This window comes from Astatotilapia calliptera, chromosome 12, assembly GCF_964374335.1.
Source record: "Astatotilapia calliptera chromosome 12, fAstCal68.1, whole genome shotgun sequence".
NCBI classification, from domain to species: domain Eukaryota; kingdom Metazoa; phylum Chordata; class Actinopteri; order Cichliformes; family Cichlidae; genus Astatotilapia; species Astatotilapia calliptera.
The window spans coordinates 39896035-39915285 of NC_137433.1; the positions used below are offsets into that span (position 1 = coordinate 39896035).

Below are 19251 nucleotides of genomic sequence, written 5' to 3' on the forward strand. Positions count from 1 at the left end.
GGAAGTTATTGAAACCATTCTGACGGCAGAGCCACGAGGATGCTGCGAGCGATGGAGATGGTCCGCTGTGGCGGACTCTGAAGGAAAGAATAGAATCTCTGAGTAGTGTTGCTGGAGGAGGCCGGAGCTGCACTCCCTGCAGGCTCACCTGCAGTGTGACTTGGAGGCTCAAACCACACCTGCTGCACCGCCCGCCCGACCCTCCAGTGTTCTCGCTGACAGCAGGATGTTCCTCCCTCTGATTGACTCCCTGAAATAGTTTAAGGATATAAATGTTTATAATAACATCCAAAGTATGTCAGTGTTTTTTTACACGCAGGCAGTCTCCCTTATTACTAGAGTGTGTATCCGGAATGAGATGACGCTACTGCGCATGTCCACGCAATCAGCTGCTGAGCGGAGAAGGCGGGGTTTGTGACATAGCAGGAAGCATTAATCACGCGTGTCTGTACGTGTGGAGAGTTTCACAGTGAGTATTTATTTGTCTCGTTTTCCTCTTTTTAATTTTTTTCTTTTAATCTGAAAGGTCTTCGCAGACCGGAAGTTTCTGTTAGCATCAGGTCAACGGTAGCAGCCGCGCGCTCTCGTGTCGAACTTTAAACACGCCGCTCTGTGGTGGGTTAAGCTCCTCGTGGGCCTAATTCACAGCTGTTTTACACGTGACTGAAGGTAAACTGCTGCGCAGCTGAACCAATAAGAGAAGCTCTTCTTCAAACTGTTTGTGAATGGAGTTTGGTGTGAGAGTGACTCACAGCTCTGTGTTTACCTGTAGTTTGTGGACACACGCACACCTCTGATGATGTCATCTTCCGATGAACAGTTGTGTCGGAACAGCTCCAGCGACATGACGTCATCACCGCCATCCCGCAAACGGAAACGTCAGAAGGCTCAGCAGCCATGGGTGAGCTCTCTCTCTGTCTCTCTCTCAGTGCGTTCATTTGATGTTTCTGTGACTTTGAGGTGCCGCAGAAAGCAGAGAAGAGGAGGAGCTCCTTCATACTGCAGGTGGCAGCAAAGGAGGAGGAGCCTGCAGGTGCAGATCCAGGTTTCCTCTGTTAGCCGGCTCAGTAAATCCAAACCGCTGTCTCTGTTAAGCCCTTCAGCTTTCAGCCTGTTCACTCTTCTTCTGTATGAAAAGCATCAGCAGAGCTCCGCCCACTGTTATCAGAGGAACAGCTGATTCAGTGGTTAGTGACTGATTCATGTGGGCAACATTGTCTCACTGAGAGGCAGCAACACAATCAGAACGTGGATTTTAAACACAAACTCTGAACCAGGTGATGTGCTCAGAAGCCGTTACCATGGTGATCTAACAGGGGAAGCTGCCTTCATGTCATCATAGCTTGCTAACCTGCTAACCTCACTTCTTAGTTACAGCTTTCACCCATGGCAACTGCAGAGAGCCACAGAATAAAGGCTGCAGTTCCCTTCATGACCACAGGGGTCACCATATGAACTGTCTTTATTTTTTAGGCTCCACCCAGTGACGGGACAGACGGGACCCCGAAGAAGAAGAAGAAGGATGGAGCGAAGGAAACGGGACGTGGCGGCATCAAGACCTCCTCACTCTTCAAACATAACCCTGACATCCCAGACATCCACAGGTGCAGCTCCGCCTCCGATTGGCTCATTGAACCAGCTTCTCGGCTGGTTCTGATTGGCTCAGACTGCAGAACGTTCCGGAGTGATCAGTAATCAATAATTTGGAGTCTTCTTTCCTTCAGACCAGCCATCGCTCAGCTGAAGGAGAAGATTTTTACCTCCGACTCGTTTTCAGACCTCGACCTGCACCCTCACTTGGTAACACACACACACTTTCGTCTGTCTCACGTTCAGCATCGCTGCTTCATTGTCAGCTGCTCTGATTGGCTGTTTCTGTCTTCTAGGTGGCCACTCTGAACAAAGTCATGAATATTTCTACACTCACCAGGTTGGTTTTTACACACACACACCTGACTGTGACCTGATCAAACTCTACAAAGGGACATTGCAATGTTGTTGTTTTGTTTGTTTTTTAAAATACTTACGCAGTGTACAGAAGCAGACGATCCCAGCTCTCCTGGCGGGACGCGATGCTGTGGTCCGCTCTCAGACAGGATCAGGTGAGTCACCTGTCGTACCTGATACAGCAGGTCTCTGTGGGTCGATCAGTCACACTGAGGTGTTCTCAGGTGAGAGGGTCTCCTTCTGGGTGGACATAAAACACGTCACCTGACTCAGGAGGTGTCCAGGTGACCTCCTGAGTCAGGTGAGTCAGGGCTTGTTAATGTGTGTGTCTGCGGGCCTTTTGTGGGTGTTTATCGTACGTGCATATCGATGCAGCCCAGTTTAGTTCCTGCAGCGTTGTGTTGTTTTTGAAGGTCACATGTTCAAACATGAACGTACAGGATCAGAACTACTCTCTGTAACGAGGAAGAAGGTTTGTATTAGATTGCACTGTGAGGAAAGTCATTTAGCAACATGTCCTAATGAAAGCCACCCAAACGTGTCTGCAGGTAAAACTCTGTCCTACGCCGTCCCGCTGGTCCAGAGTCTTCAGTCGATTCAGCCGAAGGTCAGCAGGTCAGATGGTCCTCTGGCTCTCATCATCGTCCCCACCAGAGAGGTTCGGTCAGATTAGCACGTTTCACTGTAGTGTCATCCGTGACTTCCTGTTCACACGCTGAAGGTTGGCTCTTCTGTTTGTCAGCTCGCCCAGCAGACCTTCCAGACCTTCCAGAAGCTTCTGAAGGTAACACAGTATTCACAGCTGTTGTTTCATATTGTACTCTATGGTTAAAGTCCCTAAAGCAGATGGAGGCGCTCATTCTAAACGAGTTGTTACCTCTGTCACATGGACACGCTCCGGTCCCACCACAGACACGACAAACCCACCAAACACAGTCAAACGTTAGAATGCGGCACAACGTCAGAGACCAAAGTAATGAAGGAAGTGTGCAGCGTAGCTTACCACCCTGCAACGGCCGACATGTGGACGAGCCAAGCAAAGTGTGCTTAGCGCTGCAGTCGATGTTCGCACAGCGGTGGGTTTCCTGACGTCCACACGGGAGCAGGAATGACAGCCGGACGCCTCGGGAAGTGCTCGCGTCACTGCGTGGGGTCAGCCAGTGAGTGTCACTGTGGGCCACGTTCATTTTGTAAGAATGAAATAGTGCTTAGGATGTGGTGATTATGGAAATCCTTCACTGCATTTACAGAAAATGCATCAGCGTAGTCGTGCAGAGAATATGGCAGCACAGATCCACAAGCAGGGCTGGGTCCCAGTATAGACCCCCGAGGGGCGGCTGTCCCACCAACCCAGCACAAAGTCCAAATATTCACCATAATCAGTGGCTCTGAAAATTCACTAATCACTTCACGGCCCCAGCTCTGCGTTTTTCAGAGGTGTGTGCTTGCTGTGGTTTGTAGCACCAACAACTTCCTGCTTCGCATGTGGATATAGAAATCAGCAGCTGACAGAGAAACGAGAGCTTTGCATGAGTCGCTCTCAGGTGTGTCTCTCTCTTTGCAGCCGTTTACCTGGATCGTCCCAGGTGTCCTGATGGGAGGAGAGAAGAGGAAAGCGGAGAAGGCCAGGTGTGATCACAAAGCACGTTCGTTCGTCAGCTCTGGAAAAAGAGCAAAGCTGTGTGGCGCTCAGCAGAGCTCAGATCCAGGCTTTTAGAGATGTGAAGCCGCTGGAGTCTGTTCTCAGCTGCTCTGTGGCGTCTGAAGCGATGCTGTCGTAACAATATTATTCTGTCTTCAGGATCCGTAAAGGAATCAACATCCTGGTTTCGACTCCTGGACGTCTGGTGGACCATATCAAAAACACCCTGAGCATCGCCTTCAGCGCCGTCCGCTGGCTGGTCCTGGACGAGGCCGATCGGTAACTCTTAGGCGTAGTTGACTCCGATTCCCTTTGATCGACGCCCTCCTGCAGCGTGGACTTAATTTTATGTCCATGTGTGCGTTCAGGACGTTGGACCTCGGCTTTGAGAAGGACCTGACGGTCATATTAAACAGCCTGAACTCTGCGGGACCAGCCCGACAGAACGTGCTGCTCTCTGCGACGCTCACAAATGGCAAGTCCACCGCTGTGCTGCCCCTCCTGTAGTTCCTCCGTCGGCCCGTAGAGGGCAGTATAACAGCCTCTGTGTGTTTCAGGTGTGACGCGGTTAGCAGACGTGTGTTTAAACGACCCGGTCAGCATCCACGTGTCTGGCGCTCCCTGCTCTGACCTCACCACCACCTCCGCTGTAACATGTGACCCCGAAGGAGCCAGCCAATCAGAGAGCTTTGCTGTGCCTGAGGCTCTGAAGCAGTTTGTGGTGGTGGTTCCCAGTAAGGTCAGACTGGTCTGCCTGGCTGCTTTCATACTGGACAAATGCAAGGTGAACAGTCCGGAAGTGGTCATAACGATAAGTACAAGGCAGGAAGGAAAAAAGGAAAGCTAAAATCTGATTGGTCCTCGATGTTTTCCTTTCAGTTTTCTCAGAACGACAAACTCATCGTCTTCATCTCGAGCTGCGAGGCCGTCGAGTTCCTTCACTCTCTCTTCACCGCTGTGCTCTCCAGGCCCTCAGCCAATCGCAAACCTCCGCTGAGGTTCCTGCGTCTCCATGGCAACATGAAGCAGGAGGTAATGCTGCCGTTTTGCCGCCGTTTCTGCTGCTGTCCGCCTCTCAGTGTTAAATGCGTGTTTGTTTTCCCCACCAGGACCGCACGGAGGCCTTCCAGCAGTTTTCGGCGTCACAGTCGGGAGTGCTGCTCTGTACGGTCGGTATCCTTTAACCTGCAGTGTGCGCTGTGACCACCAGGGGGCAGACTGTATTTTAAACGCAACACATGACTGTACATATATGTAATACATATGTAAGTCGTGTCCAAATTCCAGGGCTGCATCCTCCTGAGGACCCGGCCTTCGCAGTCTACGTGGGCCGGGTCCTCAGAAGGTCGGGTAGGCCGGAAGTAAACGGCTGTGAAATGGGACGGTCCAGCCTTCAGATCTGCGTCACCGCTGTCTCGTGGAGTTTTTAATAAACTCGGCCGTCTGCTCCTTGCTGTCTAAAATATAACAGGACACTGGAGGAAACTCTCGACCATCTCACACTTCTGCTTAATCAGCTGTGTGAAAACCAAGGAGGAACCCACCCGATAAATAAAGTTTTATCTAATCTAATAACTTTAATCTCAGCCAAACCGATTTACTCACGAACAAACAAAACACTGAAAAAAGCCCAACAATAACATTTTTAGGTTGTATAAGTGACTCCTATATCACGTTTAACCCGAGTAGCGAAGGTGATCTGAACATGATGTGCCGGGAGTTGTGCCGTTCTCGGCCGCATCAGTGACCCTCGAGCTCCCGGCTCGCTGTCGAGCTGGTGGGTAGCAGACGTCTCCGAAAACGTCGGAGCACTTTTGCAAATATGCGATATCTTGATAAACCGAGCAGATATTTGATGTTTACACAGCTACTTTCTTGCCTGAAAATATGTTAAACGTTTATTTTGTGACCCAGAAAGATTAGTAAGAGTAATTTTAAAACTTAGTAGCAGCCGCCATTGTTGGACACACCCGACCCATCCTTCAAATTCGGGGAAAAGGAGGACGCATTTGTCGGCTGCATTCAGAGGAGTCTACGAATTTGGACGGCCTTCGGCGCGTCGCTGTGACGGGAGGAAGCAGCCCATGAATTTGGACACGACCGTAAACTTCCTTTGTGTGCTCTTTGTTTCAGGACGTGGCAGCCAGGGGCTTGGACCTGCCCCAGGTCACCTGGATTATTCAGGTGACTTTATGTTATCGAATGAATCAGAAGGATGCAGCGAGTGATTTTATTTTGTCTGAAAAGGATGGCATGAGTGAGAGTCACGACTGGAAGAGTTATGGTTGGGTAGCAGGGCTTGTGATTCCAGATGATGAGCCTTTATTAATAATTTGTGATGATGGGTTTGTGGATGTAGCCAATCTGGTGGCAGCTCTGCAGTGAGGTCATGTGTGGGGCGGATACCTGTCGTTTGAATCGTTTGTCAGCAGAAGACGGGGTCTGTAAACAAGTACGCTAACCCAGGTTTCCTGATCTGTACGAGTCTGATGATGAGTCATTGGCTTATATAAGCACTGCAGTTCCTGTAATGTCCACTAGGGGCTTTATGCAGAAATAATTTTGAAGTAATTGCTCAGAGGTGTCGCAAAGGGGAGGAGGAAGCGTGCAGAATAAACGGGCTCAGATCGTAAGCACCTACATAATGTATCTAGCCAATCAGCGAGCAGGACATGACTGATAACCTTTTTGGTTTTTCCCAGTACACTCCTCCCACCGCAGCGGCCGAGTACGTTCACCGCGTCGGACGTACAGCTCGGATTGGAGCGCGAGGAAGCAGCCTCCTCTTCCTCACCCCCGCTGAGACCGCCTTCATCACTGAGCTGGCCAATCACAACATCAGGTTTGCTGACGTGCAGTGTCATGCTGGGTGGCACTTGTGCTGGTTTTAACCATGTGGGTGGGGCTTACTGTGTTTCAGCCTATCAGAGATGAAGCTGCAGGACATCCTGTCCAGTCTGATGTTCGATGATGTCTACAAGGGGCGGGGCAAGTACCATAGCAAGGTAGGTCACTTCCGAAAACTTCTGTCAGGTGGCTGCGGGTGAGGCTGGTGATCAGATGTGATTGGCTGAGACACTAAATGTTTTTTGTTTTTTTTTTATTTCTGCCATTTTTTTATCTTGAGCAATTCAAGCTCCGCCTCCTAGTAAACTCTGGTAACTTGTAATAGCTGAATAGCACCAGCAGGCGGCGCCTCCTTTGACGTTTTTGAATGTAGGCTCCCGTCATGGACTCCATCAGCTCTGATGCTGTTAGCGCGCTGCAGGGCATGCTGAGTGACGCAGCGGCTACGATCTCCACCTGAGACCTGCTTCAGAAGCTGGTCGCCCATAACAACCAGTCCGAGCCGATACCAGCCCATTCCAGCCGGTATCGGCTTAGCGACTGGTGCCGCAGCTTTGTGAGGCGAGCGTGAGCAGGAGGTCACCGCTTGTGCTTAAAGAACAAGGTGTGTTTAGCGGCGAGCAGATCGTGCCCTGATGACGAGGAGGCGCCAGCCTGCTCGTTAGTCTCCAGACACAGGAAGCGTGTCGTTTCTGCCTGGAGCCCGCCTGCGGGGGCGGCCGGGCCATCCCCCTGTGTGTGTCGCTGTGTTTTTAATGAGGCTCTTGTAGTATTTTTAAAAAGCTTTAAGACTCTGAGAGAGTGAGACCCCGGCCCAGACCGCCTGCTGTGCGCCGCTTTAAAGTCGCTCCTGTCAGCCAGTCAAAAGCGCCGTGGTGACGGCGTGTGTGAAGCAGGTTCAGCCTCTGATGTTTCCGCTTCCATGACGCGTGACCTGCCACGACCTGATGCTTGTGTCGTCACGCTGTAGCTGTCAGAACAGATTTCAGCTCCTCTCTCTCCACGTCGACCTTTATTTAAACATCTGTTGAGCAGACATCAGGTGGTACGTGGGCGCGTCTCGCACGCTGCCGTGGGGACGATGTTTGTGCTGATGCGGGAGCAGAGCTGCTGAATCAAACACAGTCTGAAAATTCTGGATTCTTCCCTGTCGGAGTAAACAGGAATAAATCAGTGTGGGGCGTGAGCGCTCGCACGTTCGACCCGCAGCAGCTAAAAATAATCATTTGTGTTTGCACAGCTCACACGTGCTCAGCAGCGCTGTGACAAGCAGGTTTGCACCTTACAGTAGCCCCTCCCACGACCCCAGTCTGAAGTCCTCACCTTTAACACGGGTCAGAGCAATGAGTGACATCACAGACCACGCAGCCCAGCGGGGGGCGCTGCACCACGCTGGTCACATGTGGTGCTTTAGTAAACCGTTCCAGCGCTGAGGCGAGGGAGCTCGAGGCGCAGACGGCAGATTTCCGGAGCACGGCTGAGTCTGACGTGTTTTTTTTTTCTTCTTCTTCTTCCTGTCAGAGTTCGTCCAAAGCTCTGGAGCAGGAAGTCCGCGAGCGAGCGACCGTCCTTCAGACTGAGTTTGAGAACTTTGTCCACGCGGACGCTCGGTCGCTACAGGCTGCCAAGAAAGGTAACGACGCCGAGAACGTGACGAGAGTGAGGAGAACGTGCTGCTGTTTTATTGGCTGACCTGTCACTGTGATGTCAACAGCACTGCAGTCCTTCCTGCGAGCGTACACCACCTACCCTGCTCACCTCAAACACATCTTCCACATCCGCTCGCTCCACCTGGGCCACGCCGCCAAGAGCTTTGGCCTCAGAGACGCTCCGCAGGGTCTGACTGCCGCCGCCGGTCCCGGGGCCTCCGGGAGCCACAGGAAGAACCAGAACCAGGCCCGGAAGCAGACCGGGAGTCCGACCAAGAACCAGAACCAGAAGAAGCTGACTGGAAAGAAGAGGTGAGTGAGGACTGTGCAGCCGAGGGTTCTAACCTTAATTTAAACACACACAGTCGGGATGGACCCGCTGCACACCTGGACCAGCAGGTGTGACTGTTTGAAGTGATGCAGTCACCAGCTGAGCGCACGCTCACCTCCACCACTCCATCGCTGAAGCAAACGTTTGCTCAACGCCTTCTAGACGAGAACACAGACACACAGCGTGTCAGGATGTCAAAGGGCGTATCAGCCCAGAAGCTGTGAGGCCGTTTGTCAGCACACGGCCCCGACGCGCTTCGTGTAAGCGAAGGAAGCACGAACGCCTTCAAACACAAAGATGGAGACAGTAAAAGCGCTCAGGCGAGGCCTCGACGCAGCACGGTGTGCGTGCGTGCGTGCGTGCGTGCGTGCGTGCGCGTGCGTGCGTGCGTGTGTGTGTTCGTGCTCATTGGTCCTGCTGTGATGACTGCCACAAACACACACGCTTGTACATAATCAAAGTGGGTCCCCTCAGTCACACATGGCGTTTACACGCCGTCCACTCAGGAGTGTGTGTGTGTGCGTGTGACATGTATAAAGAAGCTGATTATAAAACTAATACTGTTCTTGTTGTCATGACGACGAGCTGATGGCGCCCTTCTTCCTCTCTGTGTCTCAGGTTTGGTCAGAGGGAGGTCCGGCTGATCTGCTCAGAGTTCTCCAGCGGGCTGGAGAGTAGAGACGCCAAGAAGAAGAAGAAGAAGGAGGAGGAGGAGTGATGAAGAAGAGTCTGATGTTGAGCAGCTGAGGCGATGGTCAATATATGAAAGATGTGATTGATGCTGACGTGTGAGCGAGCTCCTCCTCCTGCCTTGGCTGGTTGGCCGGTGCACTCGTCGGTCTGTGACGAGATTTTTGAGTTTCAGAATAACGACCATCGGACCGCTCCACCCTCACCACTTCACGCACGTTTCTGTCGCTCCGAGCTGCGAGTTTGAAACCCGAGTGCTGCTCGTGGACACGCCCCCGACTCCCCGCCCTGTTCCTGACTGTGCACCTGTGTCATTTGTCCTTAGGGGCCACCGTACTGCATCCCCAACATGAACCCGTGCTAATAAAAGCAGATGTTTGTGTGCAGATGTTTGTGTGCAGATGTTTGTGTGCAGATGTGTTCTTCCAGCTGTTTTCACTTTTGAAGCAAAGCAGACGAGATCCTCGTGACAACGCTTCAGTGTTCACGGGGGGGGGGGGCTCTATTGTATTGAGGTTTAAATTTTGCTCTTGACCAAATATGGTTACTTCCTGGAACAAAGCCAGTTCAGCCTTAGAGGTGGGGCGAGGAGCTCAGAGGAGAGCCGCTCATAGGTGCAGCTGGGAGGAGGAGGATGGGGAGGTGCGTCCCAGTCGGAACCAGCAGAGTGCCGCCTGCTCACCAGACAGAGTTGCTGTAAACCAAGCCTGGGAACCAATCAGAGCCATCGCTTTCACTTTGAATCAAAGGAAAACAACAATGAGAATCTTTATTTTCTTTATTGAAAATGTAAAAACCGAAGTCAGAGCTACAGAAACGCACAGAGAAGTTCGTGGCTCGACCACGGCTCTACACTCCTGCCTGGACTCGCTGTCCAGACGTGAACGTCACTGTTGTTTCCTTGCTTGAGCCCCGCCTCCTGAGCCCCGGCACCGCCACAGCAGTTTGTTCCTGAGGGAACCAGTCCTAGTCAGTGGGGAAGGGGCTGAGTGTGGGTGAGAATGTGGGGTAGCAGAGGCGGGGCTGGGTGGTGTTGGTGGGCGTGGCTTCGATACAGGTATAGGTTCATTGTGGGCGGGGCAGGAGGGTACAGGTAGTGCGTGGGCAGGAACATCCTGCCGGCCTCGGCCAGCAGCTCCAAGCTGGCGGCAGACTGACGCTTCCACTTGGTCCTGCCGGGAAAAACAAAGCGCACGTTACTCACCGCAAACACACCTTACCCCAGTCTGCTGTCACGTGACTGGACCTGAACCAATCAGCACGTGTCAGCACATGTGCAGTAAAATTCCCTCCATCCGGAGCACATGTGTAGGGTTGCCAACCGTCCCTTAAAATACGGAATCGTCCCGTATTTAGAAACAAAAGTACACGTCCCGTATTGAGCTAATAAGGGACGCACTTTGTCCCGTAATACAGTGAGAATCAAAAGTAGTCTATAACTTTTAATGGAATTAACGCTTTGTTTGAAAACATAATTCCCAGCCCCTCTCCTGATTTGTGACCAATGAGCTGACAGCACACTTATGACAATTCGAGTATGACAATTCAGATTACCGCTCATCTCATTGGTCGAGGAAAGGTCGCTTGCGGAGAAAATACCGTAAGACAACAGATGACCACAACAAGAAGCATGGCCAACAGGGAAACAAACGCCGACACTGCGGTGCAAGTCTCGGACGACAGTACACCTAAAGCTGGGCAGACACTGTGCGATTTTTTCAGTCACGTTATTCAGCACCTGCTCAAACTGCACGATTGACTCGCAGGGGTTAGAAGTTGGTAGGTCACGATGCAGGTCTCACACTATACGGCCCGATGCTCTGATGCGACCTGAGTGCTCACACTGTGCGTCCATAACATGAAGGTTATAACAGAAAATCTGTCGCTCTCTCTCTCTGTCTTTCACTCACACAGACACACACACCACCATCAACTTTGCTAAATTGCTAATGAAAAACATGATCAGGCAGCTGTGATTGAGCAGCATGTAAATCCAACTATTTTCACGGTTGTTGTGGTCGTGATAATTTTGTGAGGCCACATCGAAAAGGCTCGGATGAGCTTTTCAAAGTTCTACAAGTTGTGCCTCCATCGCTTGTGTCCAGATCACACGCTGCACAGCCGTGCTGCTCCGTCTTTTTCACGGCGTTTACGTGTTTGCGCGCGAGCAGTGTGAGCGGCTCACGAGCGATTGATGATCGGGAGCTGGTCGTGAGGTGTTAATCACTTCTCGTTACCCCACGTATACTACACGACGCACGATGAAGGCCAAAATCGGTCCGATCACTCAAAAATCGGCTCAAAATGGGCCTAAAACCGCACAGTGTGAGCCCAGCATCAGAGCAGCAATGTTTGTTCCCCTCAGAGAAAGGGAAGAATGGGAAAAGGAAAACACCTGGCTGGAAAAAGTTAATATGGGCATGTGCAGTGAATATCAGCGCTATGTGGCCAGAAGTGTGATAATATAATTTATTTTGTGTAATAAACAACTGCAAGGATAGATGATTACAACAAATAGATCACTAATACATAAAAGTAATACATAGATGAATAATGATGATGAGTTATGATGCGTAATCATGGGAACAAGCGGGTTTACAAACAGGAGCAGCTGATTAGAAAAGCTGAAATAATATTTCAGCTGAAGCCAATTGTACTAAATGCACTAAATGTGCACAGTTACAAGAATGTTTTTCTTTCTATTGTTTTCTATTATTTTAAGTTAAGCAGGACAGAGTGCTTTTAAAGAAAGATTTACTTATATTCTCCAAAGTTAAGCATGACAGGCTTCTGTTTAAGAAAGAGACCTGTTTTACTGTGTTAATGTTGTCATTTTGAGCTAAAAATAAATGGCTAAATGATCATTTGTTTCACATGTGTTCATATCACAAAGAATAGAATATGCATCTACTTAAATCAACTTCAAGTCAAATGGTTAAAAAAATAATTTCACACACAAAAAAAGAGCTAGAAAATTCACCACACTGGGAAGGGTGAAGACAACTGGGTCGCCCGGCCCTGGCCACGAGGTGTCCCTTATTTATTTTTCAGGGAGTTGGCAACCCTACACACGTGAGTCTACATGATCGTAAAGACTGCAGCAGACATGAGGCGACCCGATTGGATCAGAACCTGCAGACAGGAAGCAGATGTTCCTCCAGCTGTGTAACAGGCTTTAACGCCCAGAACACATCAGCCTCTACTGAAACTTCTGTCTTCCTTCAAGACAGCTGTCATCTGATTGGCTGCCCCTCACTAACAGAACAGTGGGCAGGGTATCTGCCCCCTCTATGACATCACAAAGATTGGAGCGTAGAAAAAAAACTATGACAAACTGAGTGTTTGGAGCAGACTGAGGCTGCGGAGCTTTTCGCTCACAGGGTCACCGCGGCGTTCGTCCTTGAGATGATCACAGTCTGCGCTCACATCGCGGTCATGTGATCAGGTTCAAATTTCATGTCAGTAAACTTTAAAGAGTTTTTTAATAAAGAAGAAAACAAAATAATGACCAACCACGAGTCCAGGACCGGGACGACCAATAATCTGCTTGATGTTGTGGTACCAGGTGTGTGTTTACCTGCGGTTCTGGTACCAGGTCTTGACCTGCATGTCGCTGAGCTGCAGCGAAGCCGCCAGCTCCATGCGCTCCTGGACGCTCAGATATTTCTGTTTCTGGAAGCTTCTCTCGAGCCTCGCCAGCTGCTGGTCGCTGAACGCCGTCCGTGCCTTACGAGGTTTCTTGAGGCGTGACGTCACCGAGTCGGAGCCGGCGCTCTGCACTGAGGTAGGAATGACGTCACATTAGTCCTGTAAGCTGATTGGTCGGCGACAGAAAAACCAGGTACAGCTCATTCATGATAGTCATTTATTATGATTCAGCTTCTGTTTTAAAAGCCGAGGTTCAGCAGATGAAAGTGATCAATAAAAAAGCGAACATTGATTGACAGCATTTATCAGATTGTTGCGTTGTTCTTACCCGAGGGACGACCACAGTCTGTGTCTGTGGTGTGAAACTGATCCAAGTATCAGACGTGAGGCTGCAGAGTGAACCGACCCCGGCCTGCTGTTCGTTAAACGATTCCAATCATGGTTTTATCTCCGTCACAGCTGTCAGATTAAAAGTGTTTTGAATCACGTGATCACATGTGCTCGCGTTCGCGTGCCAAGTTTAATGAAACCGCCACGATATGATTTTGAGTTTTACAAAAAAAGATGAACTGAAATGACGATAATGTGGTCAGAGAATCATTTGTACTGAGGTAAGCGTCACAGCTTTAATGATGAACCACGGTGATGACGGCCGTTAGTCATAGTCAGCAGGTTTGAGCTGCTTCAACGTTTAAAGCTAAATATGAACAAATACAATGTTTTAAGTTAAATGACTTTAGCGGTGCTTTCATGTGACCCACACCCACGGGAGCTCTGCTGTGATTAGCAGCTGAACAAAAACCCTGAAAATACACAATAATAACACAAAACAACGAAGCCGCGTTTCAAACTGTGCAGCAAAGACAAAAATATGAACCATCCGCAGGTCTGATGGCTGCGCCAGCGGCAGCTCACTGCGACCGGAGCCGGTTAAAGGTTTCAAGGTTCAGAAGCCGTGACGGAGATTCCTGCGTGATCAGTGTTTTTACTCGGTGCTGATGAAGCTGTGTTTCTCTGTATGGGTCACAAAAACAAACAAACAAACAAACAACAACAACTCTGGTGACATTTCCCGAGTTTCATTATTATAAAATCTGACCAATAAGCTTCAATAACCTGGATTTAACTTTTATTTTGGAAAACTGCTCAGGTCTGCTGTATCCTCTCTGATTAAACATCGTGCATGAGCTGTACCTGAGTACAAACACAGAGCAGGGATGTAAAGTAGTGCACAGCTGCTTTTTTAACTTCACGTGATTCCTGCAGGATCACCCGTGACTCCATCAGTCACGGTTTCAACTGAGTGAAAGAAAGAAGCGCAGGTCCTCTAAAATAAAAGACCCAGAGTCAGCGGGCAGGAGGCTGCTTTGTTTTCCACCCCGATCACCGATTAGAAGTTATGATAAAGACTCTTTAAGATTATGAATTTCATTTCTGTCTCAAAATGAGAAAAACACGTAACGCAGAAACTTTATTTTCGCTTTAAAACAGTTCGACTAACAAGTAAATGAACGCTCAGATTGATTTCTCTCAATTAAAACACAAAAGGTTTGTAATAACGAGACTGTTTCTCTGTTTCACTGACTTTATTCATCTGGTTTTTATTTCTGTCCACGAGTGAAAAATATCTTTGGTTTCTTGGTCGTTGAAAGAAGAAAATAACCTTCTGATGTTTTTAATGAAAATAAAATCCGCGTGATTCTCATTTTTATTTTGATTGAAACTTTACTTTCTCCTTCTTTAAACTCTTTTCTCTGTTTTTACCTGTTTCGCTGTCTGAAGATGAGCTGCTGAGACTTTTATCCTGGAAATCTTCATCCTGTCCGGACCGGAATGGCTCGGCTTCCGGCCCGGGTTGTCCCGGTTCAGAGTAGACCTGTCCCGGGTGAGAGTCCGCTAAAATGTCCCGGATTAGGAAGGAGGAGCAGGCGGAGCGCAGCTGAAGCGGTGCGGGCAGCAGCGGAGGCTCCAGCCGGGGAGCAGGCTCCCTCCACGGGGATGAAGGCGCCGAGCAGCCGCTGCTGTTCCCCGGGCTGAGCTCCGGAGGGTCTGCTCGGGGCAGGAGCGCCCCGAGCGAGAGCAGAGAGTCGATCCGGAACCCAGAGCAGCCGGAGGCGGACACCTCCATCTCCGCCCGGACTCAGGTGAGTCTGACCAAGCAGGTGTGGAGCCACAGCAGCCGGAAACGCGTTAGTTTGACTCTGACGTCATTTTCATGTAAAAAAACAAAACAAAAAACAGGTTTAAAATAAAGCTATCAGAGTAATCAGAGTATTGATCCGAGGGAAACTGATCAGCAGCTGATCTCAGCGCCAAGACAGTTACACTCTTCCTCCTCCCCCTTCTGTCCTCCTCTACCTCCTCCTCTTCTTCCTACTCCTGACCTCCTCCCCCTTCTGTCCTCTTCCTCCCCCACCTCCTCCTGTCCTCTTCCCCCTTCTGTCCTCCTCTTCCTCCTCCTGTCCTCTTCCCCCTTCTGTCCTCCTCTTCCTCCTCCTGTCCTCCTCTTCCTCCTCCTGTCCTCTTCCCCCTTCTGTCCTCCTCTTCCTCCTCCTGTCCTCTTCCTCCCCCACCTCCTCCTGTCCTCCTCTTCCTCCTCCTCTTCTTCCTACTCCTGTCCTCCTCCCCCTTCTGCCCTCCTCTTCCTCCTCCTCTTCTTCCTACTCCTGTCCTCCTCCTCCTCCCCCTTCTGTCCTCCTCTTCCTCCTCCTCCTGTCCTCCTCCCCCTTCTGCCCTCCTCTTCCTCCTCCTCCCCCTTCTGTCCTCCTCTTCCTCCTCCTCCTGTCCTCCTCCCCCTTCTGCCCTCCTCTTCCTCCTCCACCTCCTTCTGTCCTCCTCTTCCTCCTCCTCCTATCCTCCTCCCCCTTCTGCCCTCCTCTTCCTCCTCCTCCCCCTTCTGTCCTCCTCTTCCTCCTCCTCCTGTCCTCCTCCCCCTTCTGCCCTCCTCTTCCTCCTCCACCTCCTCCTGTCCTCCTCTTCCTCCTCCTCTTCTTCCTACTCCTGTCCTCCTCCCCCTTCTGCCCTCCTCTTCCTCCTCCTCTTCTTCCTACTCCTGTCCTCCTCCTCCTCCCCCTTCTGTCCTCCTCTTCCTCCTCCTCCTGTCCTCCTCCCCCTTCTGCCCTCCTCTTCCTCCTCCTCCCCCTTCTGTCCTCCTCTTCCTCCTCCTCCTGTCCTCCTCCCCCTTCTGCCCTCCTCTTCCTCCTCCACCTCCTTCTGTCCTCCTCTTCCTCCTTCTGTCCTCCTCTTCCTCCTCCTCCTATCCTCCTCCCCCTTCTGCCCTCCTCTTCCTCCTCCTCCCCCTTCTGTCCTCCTCTTCCTCCTCCTCCTGTCCTCCTCCCCCTTCTGCCCTCCTCTTCCTCCTCCACCTCCTTCTGTCCTCCTCTTCCTCCTCCTCCTGTCCTCCTCCCCCTTCTGCCCTCCTCTTCCTCCTCCACCTCCTTCTGTCCTCCTCTTCCTCCTCCTCTTTTTCCTACTCCTGTCCTCCTCCCCCTTCTGTCCTCCTCTTCCTCCTCCTCTTCTTCCTCCCCCTGTCCTCCTCCCCCTTCTGCCCTCCTCTTCCTCCTCCACCTCCTTCTGTCCTCCTCTTCCTCCTCCTCTTCTTCCTCCTCCTGTCCTCCTCCTCCTCCCCCTTCTGTCCTCCTCTTCCTCCTCCTCTTCTTCCTCCCCCTGTCCTCCTCCCCCTTCTGCCCTCCTCTTCCTCCTCCACCTCCTTCTGTCCTCCTCTTCCTCCTCCTCTTCTTCCTACTCCTGTCCTCCTCCCCCTTCTGTCCTCCTCTTCCTCCTCCTCTTCTTCCTCCCCCTGTCCTCCTCCCCCTTCTGCCCTCCTCTTCCTCCTCCTCTTCTTCCTACTCCTGTCCTCCTCCCCCTTCTGTCCTCCTCTTCCTCCTCCTCTTCTTCCTCCTCCTGTCCTCCTCCCCCTTCTGCCCTCCTCTTCCTCCTCCACCTCCTTCTGTCCTCCTCTTCCTCCTCCTCTTCTTCCTCCTCCTGTCCTCCTCCCCCTTCTGCCCTCCTAGTCGTCCACGAGGCGTCTTCAGCTCTCCACCCCAACACGAGGCAGTTGGCAGGGGAGCCCACCGACCCTCCAACAGCAGAACAACACTGACAGTCAGCGCTATGTATGTGGACACACAACTTTTTCTGCTGTGGGCTGTGTTCATCAGCACAGTGGATTTTAAATGACGCAGTTAGAGCGCAGACAGCTTTAATCCAGAGGGTTAAACAAAAAGACGATGTTTGGAACTAAAACATGTTTGACACGACCTCCTTACGTCAGGCGCTCTGAAGTAATCAGACAAATGAAATGGGGGAAAATAAAATATTTGTGATTCTTGGTTGAAAACTCATTGTTGGCACTGAAAGACACGCCCATCACGCCGCCTCCCCGTGTGTTACAGATGCTGTGTGTGCTTTGTTCCTTTTCTCTTCCATCATTGCAGATACTGGTCTTCACATTTTGGACCAAGGAGAACTTGTTAAAAAGAGCACTAAAGGAGGACACTAAACTGAGATGGTGGCCTATGACACCACCTATCAGCCACCTATGGTGCAGTCCTGAGATCAGATCAGGGCTGGTGACCTCTGGTCCTTGTAGGACGGTGGGCGGGGCAGTGTCTCACAGAGGATAATGAGTCAGGACCCCCCCCCCCCCCCCCCCCCCCCACGAGGGGTTCAGTAGCTCTTGTTTTTAAGGAGGACGAACAGCTGGCTTCTTTTCAGTACTCAACACTCAGATCGAGGGTTTTACCTCAGCTCTGTGAAACGATTCTGGTTTGACGATCACCAGAAACAGCTCAACATTTTATTCAAGTTATCTGGAAACAGAAAAGTATCATCAGCATTGACTTCTAAGGAGAACAGAACGGGCCCCAGCACAGAGCCCTGGGGGACTCCTCTCTCACCACATGTGGTTTGCTGTGAGAACTTTTCATCTTTTATTTGCATTTGTCTGAAAACATCCTCAGAGTGGCTCCACCCGTTTTCCACCAGGTTCTTCATGACGGGCGGTCCTCAGAACTGAGCGCTGGGTTTGAGAGCTGGAGCGACGAGCCCCAAACGCCCGCACACGAGTCTCCTGGTCCCTGAAGGTGTCGAGAGCCGGACCGACCTGCAGAGAGCAGAGAGGGCGTCAGACGATGTTGTCATCGAGCGTGTCTGTGAACACGTCAGCCAGGTGTTACCACGCCTACACGCAAACTCCACACAGAGAAACGACAGCCGATGAAGATCATCCAAAAACCGCCGAGTCAGAGAAGAGCCAGTAAGTATACAGGTGTGTGTGTGTGTGCGCGCAGGTGTGTGTGTGAGTGTGTGTGTCACCTGTGCAAAGCGAGCTGGTTTGGGTGGTGTTTCTATGACCGGCAGAGATTTACTCCTCCTCAGCAGGCTGGTCCTCGTGTCAGGAATACACCCTGGTTTCATCTGCACACACACACACACACACACACACACACACACACACACACACACAGTGTGAACACAACACACACACACCCTGTGGGCACTCGAGCCTCTCTCTCTCTCACCTTGCATTTGAGGTTGTTGGTTTGATTCTTCAGCTGATCATGGAGCCAGCGCTGAGCATACTGATGAGACAGGACGTCTGACATCGGAGACGACGGCCTGATGGAGACATCGATTGGTCACTGATCATTCAATATTATCGATCAGATATCATTTGATCATCGTGAAGTGATCAATTCCACCTGTTTCTGACTCCAAACGTGATGTCAGGAACCTGATCGCGGCATCGTGGAAGCCGACCGTGCCGCAGTTCGGAGGCGGAGCTCTGGGCCCTCTGAGCCCGGTACTGACTCAGCTCTTTGGGCGTCACCATGCCAGACTTCACCGCCTCGCGGTTCAGAGACACAAAGTCTGCATGCTGAGCGGCAGATTCTTCCTGCCGCGGCTGAACGTTCCAGCTGGAAAGAGCTGACAGAGCACAGGTGACGGGTAAGAGGACGCCCACGGGCCCAAAACCTTGGATCCGACAGGTGAGACGCTGGCTCGGAGTGAGATCGGCCAGCTTCAATCACACAGCGACACACAAAGTCCCACTTTGACACACCTGTCTCTGATGAGGGACTGCGGTTCAGCTGTGCATGAGTTACAGTTCAAAATAATCCTTCTTTATATCACTAAAGGCCCACTTTGTGCACAATGGACAACCTCTGGAAGCCTACAGAGGGGCAGAACCCCAGGTGGACTGTATTTAGTGGGCATGCAGCATCAGTGATTCAGCTCCTTATTTTCACCTCCAACCACCAGAAAATACAGAGACAGCTGTGTGTGTGTGTTTGTGTGTCTGTGTGACTGACAGATGAGAGGAGTCTTATGTTGTGTGTGTGTGTTTGACTGACAGCAGTGATTGCAGCCTGAAGGCATGTTAACTTCATGCAAACACACTCTGACAGCTGACTGCCTCACACACACACACCCCTCCTGTTAGCGTAATCCCAGCACCTCAGCGCTCAGCCTGGGTTTAGCCAATTAGGATGTGA

The 19251-nt window shown here is 51.1% G+C and overlaps 3 protein-coding genes across 8 annotated transcripts in view; 1 reads left to right on the forward strand and 2 right to left on the reverse strand.

Annotated features, from left to right (window-relative positions):
* Nucleotides 1-329: 329 nt before the first annotated feature.
* On the forward strand, nt 330-9492 carry ddx31 (DEAD (Asp-Glu-Ala-Asp) box polypeptide 31). 4 transcript variants are annotated; one of them, XM_080308985.1, is made up of 21 exons: nt 413-448; nt 527-669; nt 773-901; nt 1474-1604; nt 1725-1800; nt 1887-1930; nt 2032-2102; nt 2496-2605; nt 2690-2731; nt 3512-3576; nt 3749-3868; nt 3958-4064; nt 4147-4373; nt 4469-4621; nt 4699-4758; nt 5723-5773; nt 6292-6431; nt 6510-6594; nt 7958-8069; nt 8151-8397; nt 9035-9492. In XM_080308985.1, exons 3-21 carry the CDS (start codon nt 797-799, stop codon nt 9132-9134), a joined length of 2046 nt encoding a protein of 681 aa, XP_080165111.1. In that variant the 5' UTR covers nt 413-448; nt 527-669; nt 773-796; the 3' UTR covers nt 9135-9492. The 4 variants fall into 4 exon arrangements, with proteins under 4 accessions (XP_026043354.2, XP_026043353.2, XP_026043356.2 ...); XM_026187569.2 differs by lacking the exon at nt 527-669 and having other exon boundaries at nt 330-469; XM_026187568.2 differs by having other exon boundaries at nt 392-669.
* Nucleotides 9493-9866: 374 nt separating this feature from the next.
* barhl1a (BarH-like homeobox 1a) lies at nt 9867-15012 on the reverse strand. The gene is made up of 3 exons (XM_026187572.2): nt 14519-15012; nt 12684-12885; nt 9867-10278 (listed from the first exon to the last, which is right to left on the reverse strand). The coding sequence occupies exons 1-3, from the start codon at nt 14880-14882 to the stop codon at nt 10077-10079; spliced, it is 768 nt and encodes a 255-aa protein (XP_026043357.2). The 5' UTR covers nt 14883-15012; the 3' UTR covers nt 9867-10076.
* Nucleotides 15013-17538: 2526 nt separating this feature from the next.
* The window catches only part of cfap77 (cilia and flagella associated protein 77), a 46989-nt gene continuing 45276 nt past the window's right edge, over nt 17539-19251 (reverse strand). For all 3 annotated transcript variants that reach the window (XM_080308994.1, XM_080308993.1, XM_026187573.2), the window contains exons 5-8: nt 18457-18682; nt 18277-18373; nt 18071-18172; nt 17539-17858 (exon numbers count right to left, since the gene is read on the reverse strand). In XM_080308994.1, coding sequence (XP_080165120.1) covers nt 17712-17858; nt 18071-18172; nt 18277-18373; nt 18457-18682 — 572 coding nt within the window. In that variant the 3' untranslated portion in view covers nt 17539-17711. The remainder of the gene's footprint in view (nt 17859-18070; nt 18173-18276; nt 18374-18456; nt 18683-19251) is intronic.